General features: G+C 51.0%; 1 protein-coding gene across 11 annotated transcripts in view; it reads right to left on the bottom strand.

Annotated features, from left to right (window-relative positions):
* Window positions 1–3,012: 3,012 nt before the first annotated feature.
* Window positions 3,013–24,586, bottom strand: part of FBXO25 (F-box protein 25) — a 63,311-nt gene continuing 41,737 nt past the window's right edge. For 5 of the 11 annotated variants that reach the window (XM_072796420.1, XM_072796414.1, XM_072796422.1 and 2 more), the window contains exons 5-11: window positions 24,399–24,491; window positions 14,838–14,931; window positions 13,752–13,936; window positions 9,991–10,173; window positions 7,019–7,162; window positions 4,578–4,604; window positions 3,013–4,008 (exon numbers count right to left, since the gene is read on the bottom strand). In XM_072796420.1, the coding sequence (XP_072652521.1) occupies window positions 3,919–4,008; window positions 4,578–4,604; window positions 7,019–7,162; window positions 9,991–10,173; window positions 13,752–13,936; window positions 14,838–14,931; window positions 24,399–24,491 (816 nt within the window). In that variant the 3' untranslated portion in view covers window positions 3,013–3,918. The remainder of the gene's footprint in view (window positions 4,009–4,577; window positions 4,605–7,018; window positions 7,163–9,990; window positions 10,174–13,751; window positions 13,937–14,837; window positions 14,932–24,398; window positions 24,492–24,586) is intronic. The other 6 variants (XM_072796415.1, XM_072796423.1, XM_072796417.1 and 3 more) reach the window with 3 other exon arrangements.

Genomic DNA, 24,586 nt, shown 5'->3' with positions numbered 1-24,586 from the left:
GAATGGGGGGAAAATATCTTCCAGTCTCATACCCATAAGGAGTTAATCTCTAGACTATACAGAGAACTCACGCAACTCAACAACAAAAACACACAACTTGACTAAAAAATGGGCAGAGGATGTGAATAGACATCTCTCCAAATACAACACAGAGATGGCCATGTGAGAAGGTGCTCCAGACCACTAATCACCAAGGAGGTGCAAATCCAAACACCAGGAGACACCACTTCACACCTGTTAGGCTGGTCACTGTATAAAACAACCAACTCCAGAAAATAAGTGTTGGCAAGAATGTGGAGAAACAAGCACTTGTGCACTGTTGGTGGGATATAAAATGGTGTGTCTGTGGAACATAGTATACTAGTTCCTCAAAATTCGATTAGCATGGAATTAGCATCTGGTCCACCAATTCTGCTCATGCGTATTGCAATGAAGAAGTGAAAGTAGAGTCTTGAAGAGATACGTGCACACCCAAGTTCATAGCAGTCAACAGCTGGAAGCCCAGGCAATGTCTATCCACAGCTGAACAAATCAAAACCTGGTCTATCCATGCAACAGAACATTATTCAGCCCTAAAGAGTCATGAAATCCTGAGACAGGCCACAGCATGGATGGACCCTGAGAACATTATTTTAAGTGAAACAAGCTGGTCACAAAAGGACAAGTATCATATGATTCCAGGTATATTCTGCATCCAGGGTAATCCAATCCATTGAGACAGTAGACGGTAAGGGGACTGGATAGGCGCCCAGGGCAGGCAGGTCCTAATGGCCTTCCTGGTGCCTGTGCCCAGCCCTTGGGCATTTCACTGGGCAGCGTCTAGTGCTGCACAAGGTAGGAATGAAGGGTGGAGGGTGGGGTCATGCATGCATCTGCACACAGTTCATGAAGGAAGTAACGTTACATCTCATAAACACAAGAGCTTCTGCCTCTTGAGACTGGTTTTCAGAGGGCAACACCCCTTCCTGCTGGTAGTTATGGAGCCAAGCAGCAGAGTCCATGTCATGACCATTTATCTTAGGGTGGCCTTAGCCTCTGAAAGAGAAAGGATTTTTCAAGAACGAGACCACTCCTTAGTAACCATGACTCATGTGGAGTTCTACCAAATGTTTAAATCGGAATTAACACCAATCCTTCACAAACTCTTCCCCAAAACAGCAGAAGGACCACCTCCAAGGCAAGCTCATCTAAGTCTGCCAAGACGTCTTCACCCTGACACCAAAACAAGATGAAGGCAGCACCAGAAAGCGCAGACTAATGTTTCCTTAAAGACAGCCTCAGGATGACAATAGCAAATCAAAACCAACAACTGTACAAAGTGGCACTTGAGCCCAGAATGCAAGGATGGTTCAATGTACAAAAATCAACCGTGGGGCACTGGGCTAGCTCAGTCAGCAAAGTGTGTGACTCTTCATGTCCGGGCTGTGAGTTTGAGCCCCACGTTGGGTGTGGAGATGACTTAAAAATAAAATCTTAAAGAAACAACAATCAATCAATGTGATTCACCACAGAAGCAAGATAAAGAATGAAACCACACAATCTCAATAGATGCAAAAACAAAACAAAACAAAACAAAACAAACACCTGATGAAATCGAATACTCTTTCATGATTTAAAAAAATCCTCAAAAAAGTAGGACTGGAAGGTTTAGCCCCGACCAGATAAAGGCATCTACAAAAACCACACAGCCAACCTCACAGAGAGAAAAGACAAAGCCTTCCCTGACATCTGCTTCTGCTGCAAGCTCGGCACTGCAGGTTCCAGCCCGGGCAATCAGGGCGCCACACACAAGCTGCTGGTAACCACTCATGAGGAAATGACACAACTACCACTAGATTGAGTTTGTCAAGGAGCCCAGCAAGCTCACAAGCACAAAACACAGAAGCATTTTATGTGGGTGTTTGTATAGGATTCTAAGGGCGGTATTTATGGCACAAGTTGTATGCAGTCAGATCCATAAACGTTGTCCTAAAGCAGACCTGGTTCTCAGTACAGAGACCTGAGCAGTCAACTGTGGTACGTGGTGAGCTGTCACAAAGGCCACCTCAGTCCTCGTGTCCATGGACCAGGAAAGAAACATCTTTTTGTGCCTGGAAAGGGGCGAGGGGAGGCTGCGTCTAGATGGACTTCCTGGCTGGCAGTGCCTATTGGGGCCAAAGGGGTGAGTGTCCCATGTTGAGGATAACCCGACACCTCAGCTGGGTCCTTTTAGGGGCTGAAGGCATGTGAGACAAGGTCCTTGACTCTCCCCGTTCTGACCTCTGGGAGGTCCCCCAACAGACCCATATTCACAAACACCATTCCAGTGTGTGATTTCATGACAATTCTGCACCTCACCCTGTCTGTAGGTGCCTGACAGCCGCCATGATGCTGAAAAGCCACCACCGCCCCCAGCCCAGTCTCACACGCACATCTGGGCCTCGCACACCTGGGCCTTCCGTGCACTGCAGGGTGTCCTGCCACATCCGCTGCCTGCGGCGCCGAGATACCAGGACACAATGGCAGTGCTCATGAGAGCTCAAGCTTCAATGTCCTCTTAAGAAAAAATTAATACAACAAACCGAAAACAGGCAAAGAACATATATTAGGTAACTTAACAAAAAAAAAAAAAAAAAAGTTGGTAACACACCTTATCCTTCACTTAGAATAACAGTGCAGGAGAGAAGACTCCTCCTCAGACTGTGTGGCACATCAGGTTCTACTCCTCGTCAGTCTCAAGGACACAGGCAGCTGCAGACAGGCTCTTGACAGGCTGCTCATCAGTTACTCTGGTTAACGATCAGCATCCTGCTGGCCATGAGGGTAAGTAGCCAATAAAACCCACGTTTTCAAAAATGCTTTTGAAAAAATGGCTGGTTGTAAAAGGAAAAGAGATGAACAGGACGCCAAAGGCATCAGGACAAGCTCCGCCTGGCCCCACAGAGGCCCTGGGCTCCACGCCGCGTCCACAGGGAAGTGGTCATCAGGCGGGAAGCACTTCGCTGGCCCTCGGCACCAGTTCAACACAGACGGTGATAGTGAAAATCCAGAATTTTTATTTACAGATACGCAAAACTGCAAACCATTTCAATACACTTAGAAAAAAAACTGAAGGAGGATGGGCTCACACTGCTCTCCCACGACCAATGGGAGGGGAACAGTGCTTTGTGGCAGAACAGTGATGATGGGTGACTGTATATATTCTCTCATACACCTTTATTTTCAAAATTATCTAAAATAGACATGCATTATTTTAAAAATAGGTTTAAATCAATGATATCAAAACCACTGACACTACTTTTTCAGTAAGATGCAAAATGGATGAAGTCAGATGAGCAGATAAACAGGATTTATTACTTTGTCCGTGATAGTGACATGGAGGCTGCACCGGCTGCCGTGCCATCCACACCTGTTGGCCACAGCCCACGTGCACCGTTCACAGCCTGACCACTGAGCTCAAGGCTCCACCTGCTGCCCAGGTCCACTCCACATCCGAACAAGACTCACTTGGACAAAACCAATGCACTTAAAATACATATTAAGAAAAATAAATATTCTGCACCCCATATTTACAAGGATCAATTGTTCCGTCCCCTGCCCCTCATTACTACAAAATCAGGAAACTATGATGTGACATTAAGAAGCACAGTATTAGCTGTTAGTGTCAGTCCCACACAGAATGTGGTGCTAAGAATCCAGAATCTTACTGAACTATATTTATAAATACACAATGTTGCAAACCTTAATGAACTTAAATGAAGAGGATTTTTAGAAAGTAGAAATGATTTTGCTTGGGTTCCCCAACTGCCTTTCAAAAAACCCCACACCACAGCCCTGCCACACCCACACGGGGAGGGGAGCAGTGTTCTCCGTGTTGGCGTCCCCCTGGCTCACTGGCTGCAGCGCAGCAATGGCGAGACGGCAGCAGGCGGGGCGCCTTCAGAACTTGAACAGGTCAATGAAGTGCTGTGGAGACACTGGCATGAAGCAGCTGTCAGGGTCGGCGGCGGTGCAGGGGTGCCCCGAGTCCTGCGGGAGGAGGGAGAGGTGTCACCACAGGGCGGCTGCCAGCGGGCGGTCCTGACGCACCCAGATCCCACCACGACGACGCATGGAGGACACACAGCAGCAGTGTTACAAAGACAAAGGCAGCCACGGGGGTTGTCCCCAGACAGGTGGCCCCAAAGCTCCCTTTCTGCGCTGTCCCTCTGGTTCCCGCCTGGTCCCTGGACGCCCGCCCCAACAGCTGGGCGCCCCCGGGGAGCTCGCACTCAGCTGGAAACCAGGGTCCTATTTATCAGGAGAAATGACTAATGGAATAGGCGTTCTGCAAGGCTGACAAAGAACACAGGCCGGAGGGAGCTGGGGGCCACGCTGCATCGGCCCACGAGGTGCTGACATGTGCACCGTGGCTGAAATCTCACAGACACATCTACCACGCCCCTAAGGCCGGGCCTGCCCCTCAAGCCCTGGCCCACGGGACATCCTGTGAGCTGCTCGGGTGGGTGGTTCCCGCGGCAGGCTGCACATGTGCCGAGAGCCCCGGCCGGCGGGGGAGCATGCAGGGGACGCGACTCGAGGCCTGGTCTAGGAGGTACCTTGAACAACAAAGCAAGGCGGCAGTCCTTTGAGGTCGTGGAGAAAGAACCGGGAGGAGTGCAGGGAGGGGAGAGAAAGGAAAACCAGTGTTAGAGAGAGCAGGCTGCTCGCAGCATCCGGTGTGATGATGACGATCCACGTGTGGATGAAACCGGCTGGTAATGGAGCTGGGCCGTGAGCACACGCAGAAGACAGCATGTCCCCGCCCCCCATCCATCCTGAAGATGGCCCTGAGACAGGGAGGAGTACTGACCGAACTCCTCAGAACTTCACACAACACACGCAAAGTGAGGCTGATGTCCCCACAGTTTGTACGGAAAACATTTCTAACACATCTTGGAAAGTCATTTATTCTCTCCCTCACATCCCAGCATCTGCTTTGCCACGTGCCCAGGAGTCACACAGCCACTCTCCACCTTACTTTCCTTTCTGCTTATTTGTGCTTTGTCAACGCTGTGTCTGCGCCAGCCTGCTGCCTCTGCCACCCTTGCCCGCCACCCGCTGGGGTCAGGATGAGTGGGACCCCGCCCGCCTGCTGCAAGCTGGCCTCACTACAGAGACCAGGGCGGGCCACTGGTGCAACCTGTGGGCACAGCACTCAAGCAGGTGCAGGAACCCGCTCCAACACGTGGGCTCTGCTGCTCATCGCGGATCTGCTGAGACGGATCCTGATTCTACCAGAAACCCCAGACCAGCAGCGTCAATACCGGCTGCTGCACGTACTTGGGTGGCAAATGCACCAAGACAAAGAGACACAACACAGTCTTGACCCCGAGTCCTGGCCTCTAACTGGCTTCCTTCCGTCCAGTCCCCAGCCCTCCCCACTGGAGTTTCAGGTAGTTGAGAAGGACAGAAATCCAGCTGCAGAGCAGGCAGGAGAAGGAACAGAGCCGCCGTGGAACCACAGAGGAAGGGTGCCTTCCCAGGGGCCTGTGAGGCCCAGACCAGATCCCACTTGGGCACAGACTCCAACAGCACGGTGAGGTCCTCATGGTGGGTGTGCATTGGTGCCAGTGATACTCCCGGAGGAGGAACCACATTGAGTGGGTCAGCCTGGTCCCATCAGGTGACACGCCCACCCCCCACTCCTCTATGTCCACAAGCACCTGCTGTGTGTGATGTGCACACCACCCCCTCCCGTGGTGGGGCCTGCACCCTGGGACTGGTGACACGGGCCCCCTCGCACCGGCCAGTAGCCCCACTCCCCGACTGATGGGCTCGAGGACTCACTCGTCAGACCCAGTCAGGAACAGGCCTGCTCCCCGACGCTCTGCCCTCAAGGAACCGTGTTCTACAAAACAACTACGACTGTAAAACATGGAACACGTACTGTCTTTTTAATTCCGAGATGAGAGTCATACTAAAACAGATATCAGGGACTGAGAAATAAACCCTCATGGCACTCGCGCACAGGGCATAGGAGAGGTGCTGCTGCTTCCCTTCCCTGTAGTCAGTAAGCCTCCACTGAAGTAGCGCAGGAATCACGCTCCACACCACTGCACGCTCTATCTACATGTGCTCTGAGGAGAGAAAATCTCAAGTGCTCGTCTCTGTTCCAACAATCTAGAGCTTGCCATGCGATCCATGTAACAAGTTACAGGTAAACGTAGAGCAAAAAATAAGCAGGGATGGTGTGACCGGAAGTCAATGGCCATCCCCCCAGGAGCACCGGGTGGGGGGGGGGGGGACGCCCATGCAGGATGTGCACACGGATCACACTCGCCTCCGAACGAGCTGGGTGATCTCACAACATAAACGTGCTCACGGTCAAGGAGACTGTGACATGAGCTCTCCTCCCGACCGTGAACAGACCGAGCCCGGGTCTGTGTAAGGGGAGGTCGCAGGGTGAAGGGTGTCCAGTGTCTCGGGTACTCCGACTACAAGTGTGAGTCAGGAGACTCTGGTTCAGCTTTGATCAAACAAGGAAACCCCGTGTCTCTCTGAAAGGCTGTCACCTCCGTGTGGCAGGGGCTTGGCATGAAGGGGAGTCACAAGGAGATGCCAGCAGAAGGGTCACTAGGGGCACAGGGCCCCGGACTGGACGCCAAGCCTGGGGTACCCGCTAAGGAGCATTAGGTTTGTAAAGCACAGGGACACATCAGCCCGTTTTTCTCAGGCTCAGGGCTGGCATGGTGCCCAGAACCACTGACAGGAACCCAGCACTGACCCAGGACCAGGTGCCAGGCACCCCACTGCCCCTGGGGACACACGTCTTACCAGCAAACATCTACCAGAGGCAGAAACACACACTTCGCTTCCCAATGTTTCCGACTCAAACCACAAGCTGTGTTTTACTTCCGTGAATCTATTGCCCAGCCCCAATATTTGGTGTCCTAAATCCCATTTTCTCATTATAATTCCCCATTTTTTTTCTACCATGACACCTAAAATAGACACAAAGAATCTGCCTCCCCAACACTGAACCGTCCGAGATGGTTACCTTCCAGAAGAGGATGCTGCAGTGCCGGCAGAAATGCAGGGTGTCCCCATACTGCTCCCTGGGCGGGTAGTGCTTCTGTAGGGCAAAGTACATCAGCTTCCACTCCACGTGGCCCTTCTCTGAAAGGATCAGATGTCTACAAAACTGACAGACAAAATTCCGTTGAGAACCAGCAGATGGTTTCACAACATGTCAGTGACAACACGACGTGGTGCGTGGAACATCCAGTTTTGTGAACTCAAACGCCCACGGACCAAATCAGTGAGGAACTAACCATATGAACCACTGCGTGTGCACGGTGGGACAGCACGTGGCAGCTGTGAGCACTCTGGTCTAGACTTCCCCACAATCTCTAGTAAGGTAAAATTACGTCACACACGCAAGGTATCTAAGAGCCTGTACCTAGAACACAGGAGGAACACTCGCATCTCTGTAAGAAGGAGACAACCCGACTGTTAACAGGGCAGGGGACCTGGTGCAGAGGTGGCTGGGGTGCCACACTCCATCACCAAGGATGCAGAATGAGGTGCACGCCTGCTAGGCCAGCTGCAATAGAAAACCCAGTAACCATGAGCCCTGACTGGTGAGGGTGCGGAGACGCCGGAAGCCACGTGCACGGCGGCCGGCAAGGTGCAGTGGTGCAGCTGCTAGGGGCAACAGCATAGCAGCTCCTCCAAACTGACACCTGCAGCATTTCCACTCCTAGCTGTCCACCCAAGAGAAATGAACACAAACATCCACACAAAAACGTGTATGTCCTCACAATTGTAGGATCCACCAAAGCCACAAGGTGGAAAGAACACAGACGTCCACCAGCAGGGCAATGGCCAGCGGAAATGGGGTCCGTGCACAGAGCAGATGCTGAGCAGCTGTGGAGCGGAGGGTGGCACTGCAGGCCATGGCCGGGGGGCGACAGATGGCCAGCAGCATGGTAGCACTTAGAGGGACGGTTCTCCAGACCAGGGAACTGTGCCAGGCTGGGGGCAGGTGAGGGGCCATGTAGGGCGGCCGTTTGTTCCTGAGGAGATGGGGCACCATGTGAAGAGGGCAGAACATGCGGGAAGGATTTCAGCCTTGGGAAGTGCACCCATGGCCAGAGGCACGTTGTGTGTCTGTGGAGAAGCCCGAAGGGGCTCCTGGGGCCGTGTTGAGGGAGGAGGGCCCCAGGGGTTCAAACATCACCCGGCTCCTCCTGATGGCAGCCCTGAGGAGCAGGCCCCTGTTTACAACTAAAGACCGTCACCTGCACACCTACATCACCTCACGTGGGCTCTGAGGGCCGGTTATGCCCTTCCCATGGAGCAGAGGCACAGGCTCCTGTCTCTAACAGAACCAGAAAAGAGGACAGGTTGACAAAGGAGCAAACACAGCTTCAGGCCCAGCTCCAAGGATGTGCCTGTCCTCAAGTACCGTGAAGAGAAGACTCCCATCTGTGGGCTCGCTTCCCAGCCTGTCCCCCGCCAGCCCCACATCGTGCCACAGCTCCTGTGGGGATGCCCGGCAGCCACTGTTCCCAGTGTGACCTCATGCCCCTTGGCCACTCTGTGGGCAGGTGTGCTCCCTCCCACCCTGCTGTCAAGTCGTTCCCAACGTACTTGTCTTCCTTCAGCATCTCCCTGTCCCTTACTGAGCCCTGACACACAACCTTTTTGGAGACTGTTTTTATACAGAGCATGTGCAGGCCAGGGTCACCCGTGGGCACCGACCGCTCACGATAAGCATCGACAGGAAATGCTGGTGCAGGGTACCCGGGTTATTTAAGGACATGCATGGACTCATAAATGGCCGGTGGACCTTCTCCAGTTCCCACCCTGGAAAAACAGCGAGGCGTGACTTGGAGCAGCCACTCAGATGTATCCCAGCCCAGCAGACCCGCATCCTCCAACATCCCCACCAGCACCGTAAAGCCAGCACCCAAGGCAAGCCTGACCTGCCTCCTCCATCCTGGAGAACCTTCTCCTGGCTTCTCCCATCCCCCCCTCCAAACATTTCAACACCACCATCTCCTATGCAGAGGTTACAAGTTAATACTTCTTCCCAGCTCAAGTTTATCCTGACTTGTTTCTACTCCAACAAATCTACCTCAGTTTTCTCCAGGGTCCCCGCAGGCTCCCAACAGCTAAACCCCATGGACTTTTGCTGAGCTGATGGTTCAGGACCCCTGGCAGCATTTCTGGGCTCTCAGGGGCCTGTGCCCCTTCCACCCCTGAACTCAGCTGCTGGAGCCACCTTCCTCATCCAGCTGAAGAGCGATCCCTGCCCGCTGCCCTCTGGACACCTCACAACAGCTCACGCACCTCCTCGTCTGGTCCCCAGGGTGAGAGCTACTGAGACTTGCTGCACCAGCCAGCCCCAGTGCCCTGGCTTCTCCTCTGACCACCCCCCTCCTCCTGGAGGGGGATGGTGTCTTGGATTCCATACTCTGCTCCCAGCTCTTCTGTGGCTCTTCTAAGCCTGCTGGGAAAACCCCAGGACCTGGTATGGTCACTGCACCCCCATCCACGAGACTCTGAGGGCTACAGACAGTTTGCTCTGCTCCGTACCAAGGCAACCTCTGTTTACTCAGACACCCCCACCCACCCCCATTCCCCCAAGAGTGACAGCCTCCCCTGGGCCATGCATCCACAGTTCTGTCCTCCTGCCCTTCTGTCCCAGCTGCACCCAAACCTGTCTCTGACGGGATGTGCTGCATCAGGCTCCTCAACCTGTGCCCTGCTGCCCTGCACAAAGCAGATGCCCCACACGTGCGTGTGACTCTCACAGAGCCCCGCAGGAGGAGTAAGCACCCTGGAATGCCTAGCGGGCCGCACACAAACATGCTTCGAGCTAGTCCCCAAAGCTGGGTCTACAGGCATGGGGCACGGCCAGGGGGGCTGGGAGAGCCACGTGTGGTCACTAGAGATGGGCGAGGGGCACATGCCAGCCCCCCTCCACCTGATGCTCTGTTGTGGCCCCGAGGCCACCACACTCACCTGCTGCTCGGCAAAGTGGTACTGACACAGTCTCTTCCACAGCTGCCTATCCTCGCTGAGCACGGATAGCGTTGGGGTCACCTGGCCGAGCGTGACGATGTCCCAGCCGTCGGAGAATCTATACAAGATGTTGTTGAGCATGTGCAATGGGAGGTCACTGAGCGTGAGGCCATCATTCACCTGCTGGAAGGGAAGTGGACAGCATCTCACTGCACATGATGCCTGGGAGCATCAGGCTACAAGAGGGCCTAGTGGCCAAGTGAGAACAGGTGCTTCACGACGTGACACCACCGAAGAGTTATGACCAAAGTGTCACCATCCCTCACACTTGGCAGCATGAGTCCTGTGCCCCACACCTGTATCCAGAAACAGCTGGCCACATGGGGACCCTGGAGGATAGGCTGAGGGGAACAGAAGCTAGTCTGTACCCTCGGCTCCTCCAGACCCCCCAAGTGCAGGATTCACTCGTCAGACACGACACCAAGACCAGAAAGAGAGACGGAGGGCCTGTGGACAGAGGAGATGAAGCCACTGACCTACCACCAGGGCTCCATCCAGCTGTAAGCATCTGATGTCATATGGAGAAGCCGCACCCTCCCTCCCACAAGCCTGCAGGTGTGTCCCTGAGAAAGGACCTGTGCATCATCCTATTGGAAGGGAGGGGACAAGAGGGACAGGAGGGGAGAGAGGGGAGAGAGAGAATGAGAGGGCGAGGGAAGGGATGGGAGGGGGCGGGATGGGACAGAGGGGCAGGATGCAGACTACAATGTCTCAGCCCCAAGCTGGGCACACACCCCGCCCCCCACCTCTCACCAGGGAAATCTCCCAGCAACAGACGGGGCAAGGTCTCTGATGGAGCATGGCCAAGGTTAGATAAGCCTGCTCGTCCTGAGGACTCGGGGACGCCTGCACACCTGGCCACACCTGAACGCTTCTGACATGGCTGAGTGTCCTTGCCCTCAGTGGTCAGCCCTGAGGACGACTGGCTTCTTCCTGGTTTCTGTTCTCTTTAGCTCTTGGAATAAACCTGACCAGAACGACCTACACAAGTGCACCATCTTCTCCCCCAGTGCACTCTGCTGGAGAGCCACACACAGCAGTGAAGGACCGCAGGGACATGAGCAGTCCTGGCATCCCCACATACAGTGCACTTCCATGGAGAAATCTCTGGGGTGGGGTGCGATGAGGTGATGAAAGACTGGCTGTGCCATCTCTGTGTCCTCATCGCTGCCATGTGGCCGCCCTGACAGAGAAGTGCTCTCCTGGCACTGTGTGTGTGGGGAGGACGTAGCCCCTCAGCCGTACTCCCAAGACATGTGGTCCTCGGCACTGGCTGCCAGTCTATGGAACAGCCCAGTGCCCCGGATGTCACTTGCTATGTGATCATGTGTCATTTCAGATCCTGCCATCCCACTGGCACATGGACCTGCACCCCCGATCAGCTACATGGTGTGAGCAAGGACAAGGGGCTCACACGGAGCATGTGTGGTTACAGGGTCTCGCAGGCCGGTGCACAGCAGAGTGCACACTGAAGAGCACACATGTGTGCGTGTTCCCTGGCCAGGTCTTCACACTGTTACAGGAACAACTCAGACTTGCTGCTTTGTGCTTCTTGGAAGAGGAGCTTCCACATCACATAGGAGCTCATAAACATCCTGCTGCTAACATCACGAGGCTCATCGGGGTACACGAGGTGGTAGGAAAAACCCTGGATGCACAAGGCATGAGAGCCTGGTGCTGCAACACCCAGCCCTGTGGTGGCCGCCAGCAAGATAGCACAGCAGAAATGCCAGCAGTTTCCTTCGGAACAGCTATGACTCGATGTGAAGGGGCATAAGCCGTCTGGCTGGACAGTCTGTCGGGGGCCACAGGGCCTTCAGCTCAGCCCCCCACTGCCTAGCTAAGCCATTTCTCATCAGGAACCCTGTAATCGTAATCATGTCACCATGTGTGAAGGAACACGGCTTCGGGAGGTCTTGCTAGCACACCAACCACAGCGATCCCCATTCTCATGGAAGCTCTTCTGTCCTCATGCCAGGCCTTCACGCTACTGTAGCGCATAGGCGACTGAGGACAGAGGACCTGGCGCATAAGGGGCCACTGAGAGCTGTTCCACTTCCTGCTCATCGCTGCCTCAGGGAGTTCTCACCACTTTCCAGCAGACAGTGGTGGCCAGGGGTCTGTCTGCATGGGCTGCACCCGACTCAGGTGCCCAGGACTCATGCACCAAGGCCCCTCACGCACATGGGCTGGCCTTACCCTTGAACACACACAGCCCTTGCCATCCCAGTCAGGCTGCTCGGCTCCCAACGTACAGTGACCCCGAACTCAGGTTCCCATCAATTTGGCCACAGCTCTCTTCCCCACAAGGCCTTACGTCCCTGGTTTTCCAGCTGCTACTGGAGCCGCCACACTGGCTCACAGGCCCACACCTCCACTGTGAGGAGTGAGCATGACCATCACCTCCAGCTGGGGCCACAGGGGATAAGGCCACAGGAAAGCCAGCTCTGAGCGTGCAGCCAGGCCCAGGTCAGGGGGTCGTCCCCACTGCTGCCTTCCCTCCATGCGTGCTCCATGCTGGTGGGAATGAAAGGAAGACCCTAAAGGAAGCCAGCGCCTTCTTGGTCCAGGAGCTGCAGAGGTGAAGAGGAATGACCCTGCCTCAGCTCCTTCCCCATTGTGATGCGTCCCAGCCCAACTCCACAGCTTCTCTGCCCTCCTGCCCATAGTGAACACACACTTCTGTCTAAATGATACACAGCAGCAGCCCCGCCTGCAGCTTCCCAGCCACAAGCTCTTGCTCAGGACCCTGACCACAGACCCCTGCTGGCTGCCTGCCCCCAGCTCACTAGCTGCAGTGGCACTGCCACACAGGCTGGCCACATGAGGGACGAGGGGGACCTGGGTGCGTGGCCTGGCCACTTGTATGAGGCTTCCACACCACGTGCGTGTCACAGACAGACCTTCCAATTACAGCCTTCAGCCGTGGGGGGACAGGAGGTGTGTGACAGCTCAGGGCACTGCAGGACCACGTCCAGACCTACTTCTGTTCAGTCTGCATAGTGCTCACAGACATTGAACATCGGAGTACTCATGACTTCAGGCCGTAATTAAGGAACCTCTCCTCTTCTGTAAATCTCAGGTTTAGATGGTAAATAGCTGAAAACTAAGGCTTTCCATGATCACTTTTGAAAATATTTGGCTTTGTGTGAGGCCTGGGTGAGCCAGCACCGTACATCCTCTAGGAGGGCAGTCTGGAGACTGAAGGGTGATCTCTTGGGCACTGAGAAATGCGTTCCGTTTATTCTTTATCTTACAGAGTCCCAGAGAGGCACAAATCCCACCTGAGATGCTGACTGGAGTCAATGGTGTTAACACTCCTGCTGAAACTAGCTCTTGGAATAAACCTGACCAGAACGACCTACACAAGTGCACCATCTTCTCCCCCAGTGCACTCTGCTGGAGAGCCACACACAGCAGTGAAGGACCGCAGGGACATGAGCAAGCATGAACCCTGGAGTTGCTGGCAGGGCAAGGCACCCATGACTCACGGGCAGTTGTTTTAGCCCAAAACATCTCATTTTCCTGGAAGGCAAATCAGCACACTAACTCAATACCTGTTCTCCTCTCAGAAGCAACCATCTCTACTGTCTACCCAAAAGCAATCTAAGCTATCCAAGGGCCTTCTGGGCCAAATCCATCTGAAAACAAACATTCCAATAAGCCACCAGCACCTTTCACGCATGAGTGTGTCCCTGTACCTTAGTGACCTGCAGGTTCTGCAGCTGCTGCTGCCAGCGGAGGATGGTCTCCAGACGGCAGATCCAGATGTTGATGTTTCCCACCAGCACAGACTTCCCAACCCCTCTGATGAGGATGCAGAGGGTGGAACTCAGGTCCTGGAGGAGGTCTTTGATGAGACGGGGGTTCTGGTGGTCGTCGAGGACTGGAACGCACAAGAACACACACAGCACAGATGAATAGAGTGCATGGGCACCCATGGAAGTGGAACGGGGTCCTAACCCCCAATACACACGAACTCAGGGGGCACTGTGTGCAGGAAAGGGAGCCGTCGTGAAGGGATGGACCCCACATCCCACACACTTGTGCTCAGAGTGGAGTCCATTAACAAAGATGAAATTGGATAGGTGCCAGCACCAGGAGCAGCCAGGGTGCAAGGGGAGGGGGTCAGTGCAGGACCACAGGACCTTCTGGTGGCAGGTGGACAATGTGCTTAATGCAGCCGAACTGTGTGCTTACAAATGGTTAAAACAGTAAACTCAAAAATGTGTATTTTACCACCATAACAATGATCTAATTTCACTGCAACTCCAAACTGGCATCTTTTTTTGAGATACCACAAGTATGATGAAATTTAAAAGAACATTAAATATTTCCTGGCTGCATCTACAATTTTCGCTATAAAATTGGCAGTGTCTGTCTCCCTTTATACTTATCCTGACGAGCTTACACATGTAATCAGCAATTCACCTACATACATTAACTCACTGTGAAACTGAAAGTTCTTTTTACAACTGGCCAGTAAGTGACCAAGATGGACTTAAATTAAGAATAAAGCCACAGGCTCGTCTGATACCTTAGTGACTACGCCATGGCCACAGCCACAGTTATGGGGTCACATGGCTAAGGTAGACAGACCAGCTACCTCAACGAGGTGAAACTTCTCTAAAACCCAGGGATCCTTCACTGTCCTGTGGTAATAGCCCATCCCAACACGACAGCATCACTGGACATCATTGCTGTTGACAACATACATACTGAGGAATGAAGAAGAGCCCCATCTCCTCGCACTGCACTTGCTATCAAACACGTGGTCATCATCTTACCCTTCTGAACAATTTTGTCCAAGATGTTGAAGTAATTCTTCTGTGCCACACCACTCAGCGAAGTTAACTGGGATTTGGCAATTAGCTGCAGGAGCTGAGAGGAGAGGAGGTGCGTTACATAATGTGGAAGCAAAAAACCCGCCACCAAGCTGGCTTGTCCCCTCCAGAGACCCCACGCCTGTCACCGAGCTGGCTTGTCCCCTCCAGAGACCCCATGCCTGTCACAGTCTTTGGCGATCAGTTATTTTTGAGGGTGGGACACGGTTTCAAAGGGCAGACTCCAGATTCATACCTCTGTGAGTTCTCCTGAACACTGTCTTTAAATGTTCCTTAGATCCACCTTTCCCTTTGCTGTCTCCCATGGCATCTGCAGCTGGGGGACCTTCTGTCTCCCCCTTACATTCACCCTCTCTGTGTCCTCCTTCCCATTTGTCACACCCCTGCCTCCTCTGTCACTTACCCTGGTTCCCAGTGTCCACTCCTCTTGGGCCCCTCACCTGCCCCACCAATGCCTCCTGTGCTCCTAAGGACCCCGGTCTAATTCCCCACACCCCCAATGGGGTCCGACTTCACAGCTCCACTCCTGGACAATCGGAAATACCAGGTGGCGGTGTCACGGACTCCCTGACGCACCTCCCTAGTGGACTCACGCCTCTGCTCATACCCTCTCCCATACCTGTTCTACAGGACCTCCCAAGCTCCTCACCCCAACAATGCTGCCCAGAAAGCTGCCCTCCACAAATAGGATTTTCAGGGAACCCAGAGCCAGGCCTCCATGGCCAAGTGGCAACACACCTGTTCAGAAATGGGGACCATTTCTGCCAATCGCAGCTGCTTTTGGTAATTACACCTGCCTGAACATGGGATTCTCCACCCTCCCTCCTGTTCACCTTGCTGGTTTCTAGAAGGAGAAAAGAAACCCAAGTAGAATGCAGCAGTCCAAAACTAATATTTTATATAGGAGGATCACATGATGATCTTGGTGGAAATCATCCTGTGATCTCTAATATGCTTCCATAAGTGTCCTCTGCTACAGCGATCACAGACACACACACTGCAGGGCATAGCCCTCAGGTCCCATCACATCAAACCAGACATGCCTAAGACAGGCCCAGTCCTGCTTCTACTCCTGATCTTATCACCCATGTGTCGCTCCCACTTGCCAGCTTCAAACAGCCTTCAGTGATTTAAAACTTCATAATGTGATCATTTAAAAATCTTCTCAATTTAACATTTAACAAAAAGGGAACATGATTGAAACTCTGTAACACAGAATATGCTAAGCAGCCGTCATGAGCCAGAGGAGAACCATGACCCTGACCCTGGATGCGCCCCTGCAGTCTGAGCTGCTGTCAGGGGACCCTGTCCCTCTGCTCAGAGGCCAACAGGCATCACAATGACATAGACTTGGGCAGATAGTTTGTGAGTCAGGGTTCCCACTTCTTGCTTTGTCCCTTCTCTCCCTCTCCTTGGGAATTAACATCCTCAGGCCTTTTGTCTTATTCACAGACTTCTAGAAGTGGCGAAGAAAGGACTGCTATTTCATTTAAATTATATTGTGTCACAATTTACAATTTTACTCTTGTCACAGGACCCCTCGGTGGCTCTGTTCATCATTCAGGTTGTCTCACCGATAACACTGGCAGGCGGACAGTTAAAGCTGGCGCTGGTCCCTGTAGACCTGTGACAGGGACATTTCAGGTTTCTGAAGGACATGCTTCTGCTGGCCTGCCCTCTAAAGAACAAACGTCTACACTCCCAGTGTTCTCATGCCAGGACATACCCATCTACCACAATCATCAATTTATGCCACATCACTTAAAAATGTCAGAACTACAACATCGAATTTAATTTTACTAAGGTCAAAGTGTCAGGTCCGTTGAAGAGCACTTCTTTTGACTGTAAACTGACATCTCGCAGAATACTGAATGGAACACATGTGTTTCTCAAAACCACAATACTATTCTACTAATATACAATTTTAAACAAAGACACAAATAAAAGTATTTTCCAAAGGTGACAGAACGATAAACAGGAAAGTCAGGAGATTCAACCTCCGAGGCAGAAGTCAGCAGCAGAGATGTCCACAGGTGGTGGCATGTCGACTGCCGGACCGTCAGGAGTGTCCTACTTGTCAAGTCACACACTAGATGCGTAAATGCCCATGGTAGTACCATACTGTACTTAACATATTCTGTAGTGAAGTAAAAATTAAGAAAAAAACAGAAAGCAGCCATCTCCATGGGGCCTGCACTGTCATTTCTCAGTCCTTCCTCTGTAAAGAATCTAGCTTTTAGGGGAACTCACATATTTTGCTAGTATGCTTTAATCCAACACGGTGTGTGGGGAGAAGAGTTAGCAAACACTTGTAGTTAGAAGCCAATTCTCGAATCGACAATAGGAAGATTTAAGGAAAATAAAGGTTTCGTCCTAAGGAACACAGAAGATATCCTTTTGTAAGTAATCTTAGTTTTATAATAAAAAACAAACTTTCTCCATTTCTAAATACCCAGTTTCCTTGAAAGGAGAAGAAACCATAGGTTCAGTAAAATAGCCAGCAAAAATTTAATTACTGTAGAGTATCCTACAAGCCAGTTTGTACCTTCAGCAGAACTCATGGTAAATACCTAGCAATGGTAGGAAATAACTGGCCTAAGACACCACACAATTCCCATCAACAGTGGCTCGTTTGTCCCTGTTCGCCCACTCTGGGGAGGACACCACCACCACCACCACCACCACCCGACCTCCAGGTGCTGGTCGAAGTGCTTGGGGTGGGGCAAGAGGATTCCAACATGGTGATCACTTACCTGCGACCAGCAAAGGTCTGGCTGCAACAGGATTGGAAACCTTAGAGTCCTTTTCAACAGTCTCACTGACCTCAAAAGGACACTATTTCAAGATGTCATAGGGCACATTTAGGAAAGTCCCTTGTTTTCTTTGAAAGGGAAAGTTCCTAAAATTAAGAACAGTGAGGTCTTACACAGTCAAGTCTTCTCTGTCGGTACTGGGGCAGCGGCGCATGTGGTGTCCCCCTGGCTCCTTGTCCCCGCCTGTCTCCCATCCTTACATCTTGGGGCATAAATGGCCCTGTCCACAGCTGTGGCCCCTTTGTCCAAATCACCCTGAAGAGATCGTGTAAACACAGCCGACACAGAGCAGGATATGATTTAATTAGCGCACTCCCCATGGCAGCCCTTGGAGGTAGATACTAAACCCATCAGAGGCCCAACATGCGAGGTTCAGAAATGTGCCCAGGACCCCCGATAAGGAAATGAGAGAGACTGAACGCAGAGGGGCAGTGAGGCTCCCAGCCCACTACCCACCTCTACCCCTCCCTCTGTGCATCAGTATAAACTGGGGATGCTACAGTCCTCCACAGAGATTAGGAGAAAGCTCAGAAACATCCACATTACAAAATATTCTAGCCAGAGAGGGCTTTTGACTTATCCTCACTGCTATTTAAAGGGAAGGGCCCTTCCCATTGCACCTCAGTTCCCAGGGGCCACAGAGGAGAGTCCTTCCCGCCTTGCCCTGGCTTCTCATTTTAAGGCTCCATGTAGACACACTTTTAGGGATTGTTATTCCACCCCGCAGAGTCACTACTTGGATATATTTCCTAGAAAAAGTGATAATTCTGATTATTCAAATGCAGCAGGAATGTGGAATGGTCAGAAGGGAAGTACCCACCAGTAAAGGACATAAGTGAAACTCCAAAACTCTGAACTTTTCATGTGGGCACCATGGGCTAGCTGTAGGCCTTTGGAGGTGTCCTGGGTATGAGCATCCTTGGCCATCCACACCACATCTTTACTTGGGGGCTAGAGCCATGTGATCCCAACTTGTTTTCTCCTCCTGGTCCAATTCCTGGACAACCCCTTACAGAAATCTGGTTTCCGCCCTTTAATGAGTCAGGAAGCTGCTGAAATTCTCTTTCAGAACACTGTATGTGCTTTTAGAACATACCACCTCTGCAGGGAAACACCATTGCCCCAGGACACGCTGTCCTGTGAGACACCATCTTACCTGAACTGGAATCTCCCATGACCCACTTCTCAGTGACTAACCTGATGGATTCCTTTGTTAGCCACATAGAAACATAGCCATTTAATGAATATTTTCTCCTCTCCTAGTGTGATGAGGGATTAACAAACTCCTCTCACATGATTGCAGGATGAGTCGGGGCCTAAGACCACAGACGCTAGGTCTGCAGACATCCTGTCCTTGACCACACCTGTCCCTGAGCAGGTGACGAGCCCTGGGGAACGTGGAATGTTTGTTAGCAATACCACTCACCACGTATGTCTGTGATTAAATTGCAGAGGGTGCACTCAAGTTTCATAAACCTAGGAAGAATACAGTACAGGACCTGTCCTCAACATCACAGAAGTGCTGCATGGAAATCCCACAGGTGACTCAGCCTTAATATGCTGGGAATGACAGACCAACTCAAGTTGGAAGAAGCTAAATATTAAATTTACCATTACAGAGAAAAACAGATGTTCCCATGAAAGGTTTTAAATAAAGTTTAAGTTTCAACCAAACTGTCCATATATAAGACAGGTTCCAATTACAAGTGCACAAAGAATTAAAATGAAGAACCAACTCTGACACTATTAGAAGAAAAACACTGTTTGTCTAGGAAAATGTAGGACATAGCAAGCAAGGAACACACCTGTCTGGAAAGGAGCTTAAGCTGCATTCTCAGTATCACAGAATAATACCTGGGACTTAAAATTTTGTGCGTTGCCACAAAAATATAAATAGGCAGGCACATTTGTTTAGGAAAGAGAACACTTCCTGGAGAATAGCCGAGAAATGGACAGTGGCCACCTGTGGGGGAGAGGGAGGCACATTCCTGGGGGGAGGAAGGAAACGTACAGCCACATGGGGCCATGGAGGGGAGGTACAGCCACCCATTGGAGGGTGGTGGCGGTACAATGGCCTGGGGCCACATTCCCTCATGAGCATATACCGTCTTCTAACTACAAAGCCTATCCAATTAGAGAATCACCACATGGAAGCAGAAGAAGGTAAATAACACACCAGAGATAGTGGCAAGGCCAGAAGGACAGACTTCAGGTACACTTTCCATGTAACACAAATTAAGGCATAAACACTTTATGCTCCTGAGCAGATTTTCCCCACGGAGTCCCTACTTTAGGAAATACAGCATATCCAACATTTGCAAGTTTCAACTGTTGCCCTGTGTTGCTTTCACAAATTTCCTGAAACATACATATAGCCCTTCAACCCACTGTCCCCAGATGCTGCCCCACTGTCCACGTATGCCTGGTCCCCAGAAGCCACCACCTGTCCTGAGGGACCCAGCAGTCTGCTGTTCTCCTGGGACTCTGCAGGAAACAGGACACAGGGGGTAACCCAGACGCCTACAGGATGAACCTGCTTTGTGTTACTAATCCCTACATCTTTACATACTGCTGTCCTGGCTGCCAGCTACCTGCCAGCGCACCTTCATTCCACCTGGATGGAGGTGGCATCACACTGGGCACTGGGGGCTCTGCAGTGAGCAAAGCTGGTGGAGTCCCTATGCTCCTGGGGCTCAGGGGAGTCTGGCAGTGATGACCAATGCACTGGACAAATGACCAAACCCACATCCATGGGCTGCCCACACAGGAGGGAGGCCCTGACTGGGGAGGTGGAGCCTGGGCATGGCTGGATCTGCAAAGGCCCATCTCCTTCAATGTGGCTTCGCTCACAGAGAGGACAAGTGTTGATGGCAGAGTGTGGCTGGAATCTGGTGTAGAAGATTCTCTGAAAGTGCTGGCTTGCTACATTTCCAAGTGTGTGGCTGATTTTCTTAAGTAAACTTTTCAAAATTCCACCAAATCTGTCTTTATTTTAATGAAAGTAAGCTCATAAAATTGACCAAAAATGCATTTAATTTACTTATACATGACTTAGAAATGGGTAAGTGAAAGTCAGCAGAATCATGGATCAGATATTAAGAACTGTTCACTCACCAAGGGTCAAATCCAAGCTGCAACTTGACTTGTCTTTTTTTATTAATAAGGAAATTTCTCAGGGCATATTATGAAATAATAATTGCAGATAGTTAATAAGAGAAAAATTACTACTTAGTGAAAATATTTCAGTTTGCATTGACTTTCTGAAAGTAAATTTAATAGCTCAATATTTTTTTTTAATTTTTATTTATTTGACACACAGAGAGAGAATAAGCAGGGGAAGTGGCAAGGCAGGGGGAGAGGGAGAAGCAGACTCCTCACTGAGCAGGGAGCCCAAGGTGGGGCTCGACCAGAGAACCCTGAGATTATGACCTGAGCCAAAGGCAGATGCTCAACCATCTGAGTTCTCCAGATGCCCCTAACAGCTCAATACATTATGCTAAGGCTATTTAGTAACTGGCCAAGACAATTGTCATGAACTATTATAAGAGGAAGAAGCTGGTTTTGAATAGGAGGTAGGTTTGAAGAGCAGTCTGACATCATGATGACTGATTAGCCTGAAGCTAGTACGGGGCAGCACGCTCATGAAGTCTGAACACGGATGATGAAGGATAGTGATCTCACAAGTACGTGCACAAGGTCTGGGGCTGCCAGTGCTATGAGTGCTGGTGTGTGTGCGTGCTAGCCTAGAGCAACAAGTGGTGCTTGAACTCCTGCTCCCCAGCTGCGTGGATGCAGGCACATGCACCTGCCCACATGCATGAATTCAGGAACCTGCCCTGGTGCAGGAGAGTGGGACAAGCTCCTACCAACCTCCCAGAGCTCTCCAAGGCACTGCTCACTGCCACTTGGAGGCATCCCTGGAGCTCCTGCCAGCATGTAGGTGCGGCGGTGACACATGGTTCAGCCCTAATCCTAGGACAGCTATGGGTGTCTGGAGTACATGGCACCTAAAATTATTTTCTTTTCTATAAAAAGTTGAGTACAGCTTGGAAAAGCAACATTAATTCCTCAAAAATCAGAGAAAAATTATGGAAAAACTATTAAAGTAACCTAGATAAGAAAATGTTTCAGGTATTAACAGATAATGCCAGGAATGGTCACACCTCCACTCAAAACTACTTATCTTTACCTCAGCAACACAATGTATAACTGGACGATAACTAATAATTTTTATTCAGGAAATGTAATAATTATTGACTAGTCTCAGTTTAAAATTGCTGACTTTAGGAGAACAAAAGGATCTCATATAGAATATTCTTCCTTTCTTTTATACACATCCTCAGGAAAACCATCCCTGAACACCTTTACAAACATAAGGAAACTCTTTATCAAAGGTTTCAAAACCACTGCTGCCTCACATCTTGCTTACATGTGTTCAACATCAATGAGTGCAGACAGCTCAGCATTAATTACGGGAAATCACCTTCCTGAGAAGAACACAGGAATCCTCCTAGCTGCTGATGTAGGAAGAGCTGCTACACACATTTAAAGCATCACAAAACTCCACTCAGTGGCTCCTGAGGTCAAGGTCATCTGCCATCAGCACAGGTCAAGGAGCACACGCCCTGCTAGGCAACAAGAGCACCTCACAAAAAAAAAAAAAAAAAAAGGAGTACCTCACACCCAAGCACATGGAGACACTGCATCTCTGTGAGAGGGTGGCAGTGAGCAGAGCTGAGTCGGGGAGGGGGGTCCCAAGCTACTCTGGAGGTGAAAACATAATGCAACTGGGAGAGAGGAGAGCCGGCATGGGCAGGGTAGGTGCCAGAGGGAGGGAGGGAGCTAAGGCCCCACAGCAGGTGTCTGCAGTGGCACGTGCACTGATGCACAGCATCACTGACGGCTGGTGTCTGTCTTTGCTGTTAGCAGAAGGTGGACATGAGCAAATGGGCTCTTTGGAAGCCAACCCTGCTGGTCTATGGAGGGGTGCACGTGGGCAGGGGTGGGGATAAGAGGTGAGGTTCCTGCTGGGCAGTGACTAAGCCTGTCAAGCCTCGCACACACGGCCTCAGCACCTTCTCGGGTCACCAAGTCCCGTGCACACCATCTCCACAGGACAACTCAGAGACTGGCGGTACTTCTAGAAGGGCACGAGACCATTTCAATTGACAATGCATGTGACACATTTTAACTTTATACTTATGCATTTTGTAGGTATCAGAAAACAATCAGTAGAGGAAACATACAATTTTACAGCTATTATGGTTAGGGTGAGGCTAACGCTGGTATTTTCATTTTCAAAAACACGAAAGACACATGAGGAAAGGCTCTTCAGCAGGCAAAAGTGCGACATGCAGACAGAATGAACAAATAGTGAGGAGGATCAGGCAATAGGAAGGAAGAATACTGGCCCACAGATGTGCCTCATCTGAGCACAGAGTGGTCACGCCCCTGCACAACTCCTAGTCCACCCCTGCAATGAAGTCCCTCTACTTCTGCGTGGGGTGCTCAAAAGTGGTTAGTAGGACACAACAACTCAGGGTGTCCCAAACTTGAAGATGGTGCCGCGGAGAAAAATTTACTAGAACAGAGACCTCTGTGCTAACACACTGTTTCCTGGCCCCTGGATTCTCGACACTCTGAACTGGATGAGTCCAAATGCAGTGCCTCACCCAGAGATGGTGAATGACAGATGTGCCCCATTGGCCAGTGCGTGCATCAGAACACACCCCATCGGGCCCCAGTGCACAGGACTCCCAGGAAGCACGTGGCACACAGGTGCCCTGCATGCTGGTCACATAGGACACCCTGGCAAACTCTGGGGCCAAACCAAACACGTACTATTACCTCAGGTATAAAGTGATTTAACCCCGAATATATCTGTCCTGCCACTAATACTACTTTTTAAATTTTTTTAAAGATTTTATTTATTCATGAGAGACAGAGAGGCAGAGACACAGGCAGAGGGAGAAGCAGGCTCCCTGCGGGGGAGCCCAATGTGGGACTGGATCCCAGGACCCCAGGATCACAACCTGAACCAAAGGCAGATGCTCAACCATTGAGCCACCAAGGTATCCCAATACTTTTCATTTCCTAAAAAGCGTTACAAGGAAAATATTTCTAATATCTCAGCCCTATTAAAAACCCAAAATTAACGTCATCACAACCCATTGCTTACATTTTGTCTACAATGCATGTAACACATGATATACATTCTTTTTGAGCCAAGATAAAAATTTCCTCTACAAATAGATCATCAACACAATCAAGGCTTCTGTGGAGATCCACTGTATATCAATTCCCTTTTTCCTACCAGCTTGCTGCTTGTCTATGAAGCAGAGTTCATGCTTGTGAGGAACACAGAGGAGAAAATACACGTGAAATCATGAGGCCGGAACCTCAGGAAGAGCCTGTGTGCGCCCTTCTGGGTCTCCCACAGCAATGCACCTATGTGTGTGGCTGGGCGAAACCTGCAACATGATATGCCCCTGGGAGAAAGCGTGTGGGACACCACGGCAGGAGAGAACCCCACTATTTCTGTCACCCCGAGCTCACTCTTCATGTTCTGTTCTGCTACCAAACAAGCACAACTTTGCACCAATGCCAGAAGCGTCTTAAATATTTACACTTGTCACCTTCAAAACCCAGTCCATCAAGTGTCATCAAATGGCTTTTGAAACGGAAGACTTACTTTGACCACGTAAGTGAACCTTCGAATATCCTGAATTGCACTTGAGAAGTCTAAGCGATTGAAAGCCTCTCCCAAAGTACAATAGCCATGCCTCTGGAAAAACAGACACAAAACAGTTGAAATCCATCATCAGTCAATTAGTCAAAATAAAGTGACAGTTAATGCGAATTAGTCTGTGGAATTTTTTT

Source organism: Canis lupus, chromosome 24, assembly GCF_048164855.1.
Source record: "Canis lupus baileyi chromosome 24, mCanLup2.hap1, whole genome shotgun sequence".
NCBI classification, from domain to species: domain Eukaryota; kingdom Metazoa; phylum Chordata; class Mammalia; order Carnivora; family Canidae; genus Canis; species Canis lupus.
This window is presented reverse-complemented; position numbering and strand designations above follow the sequence as displayed.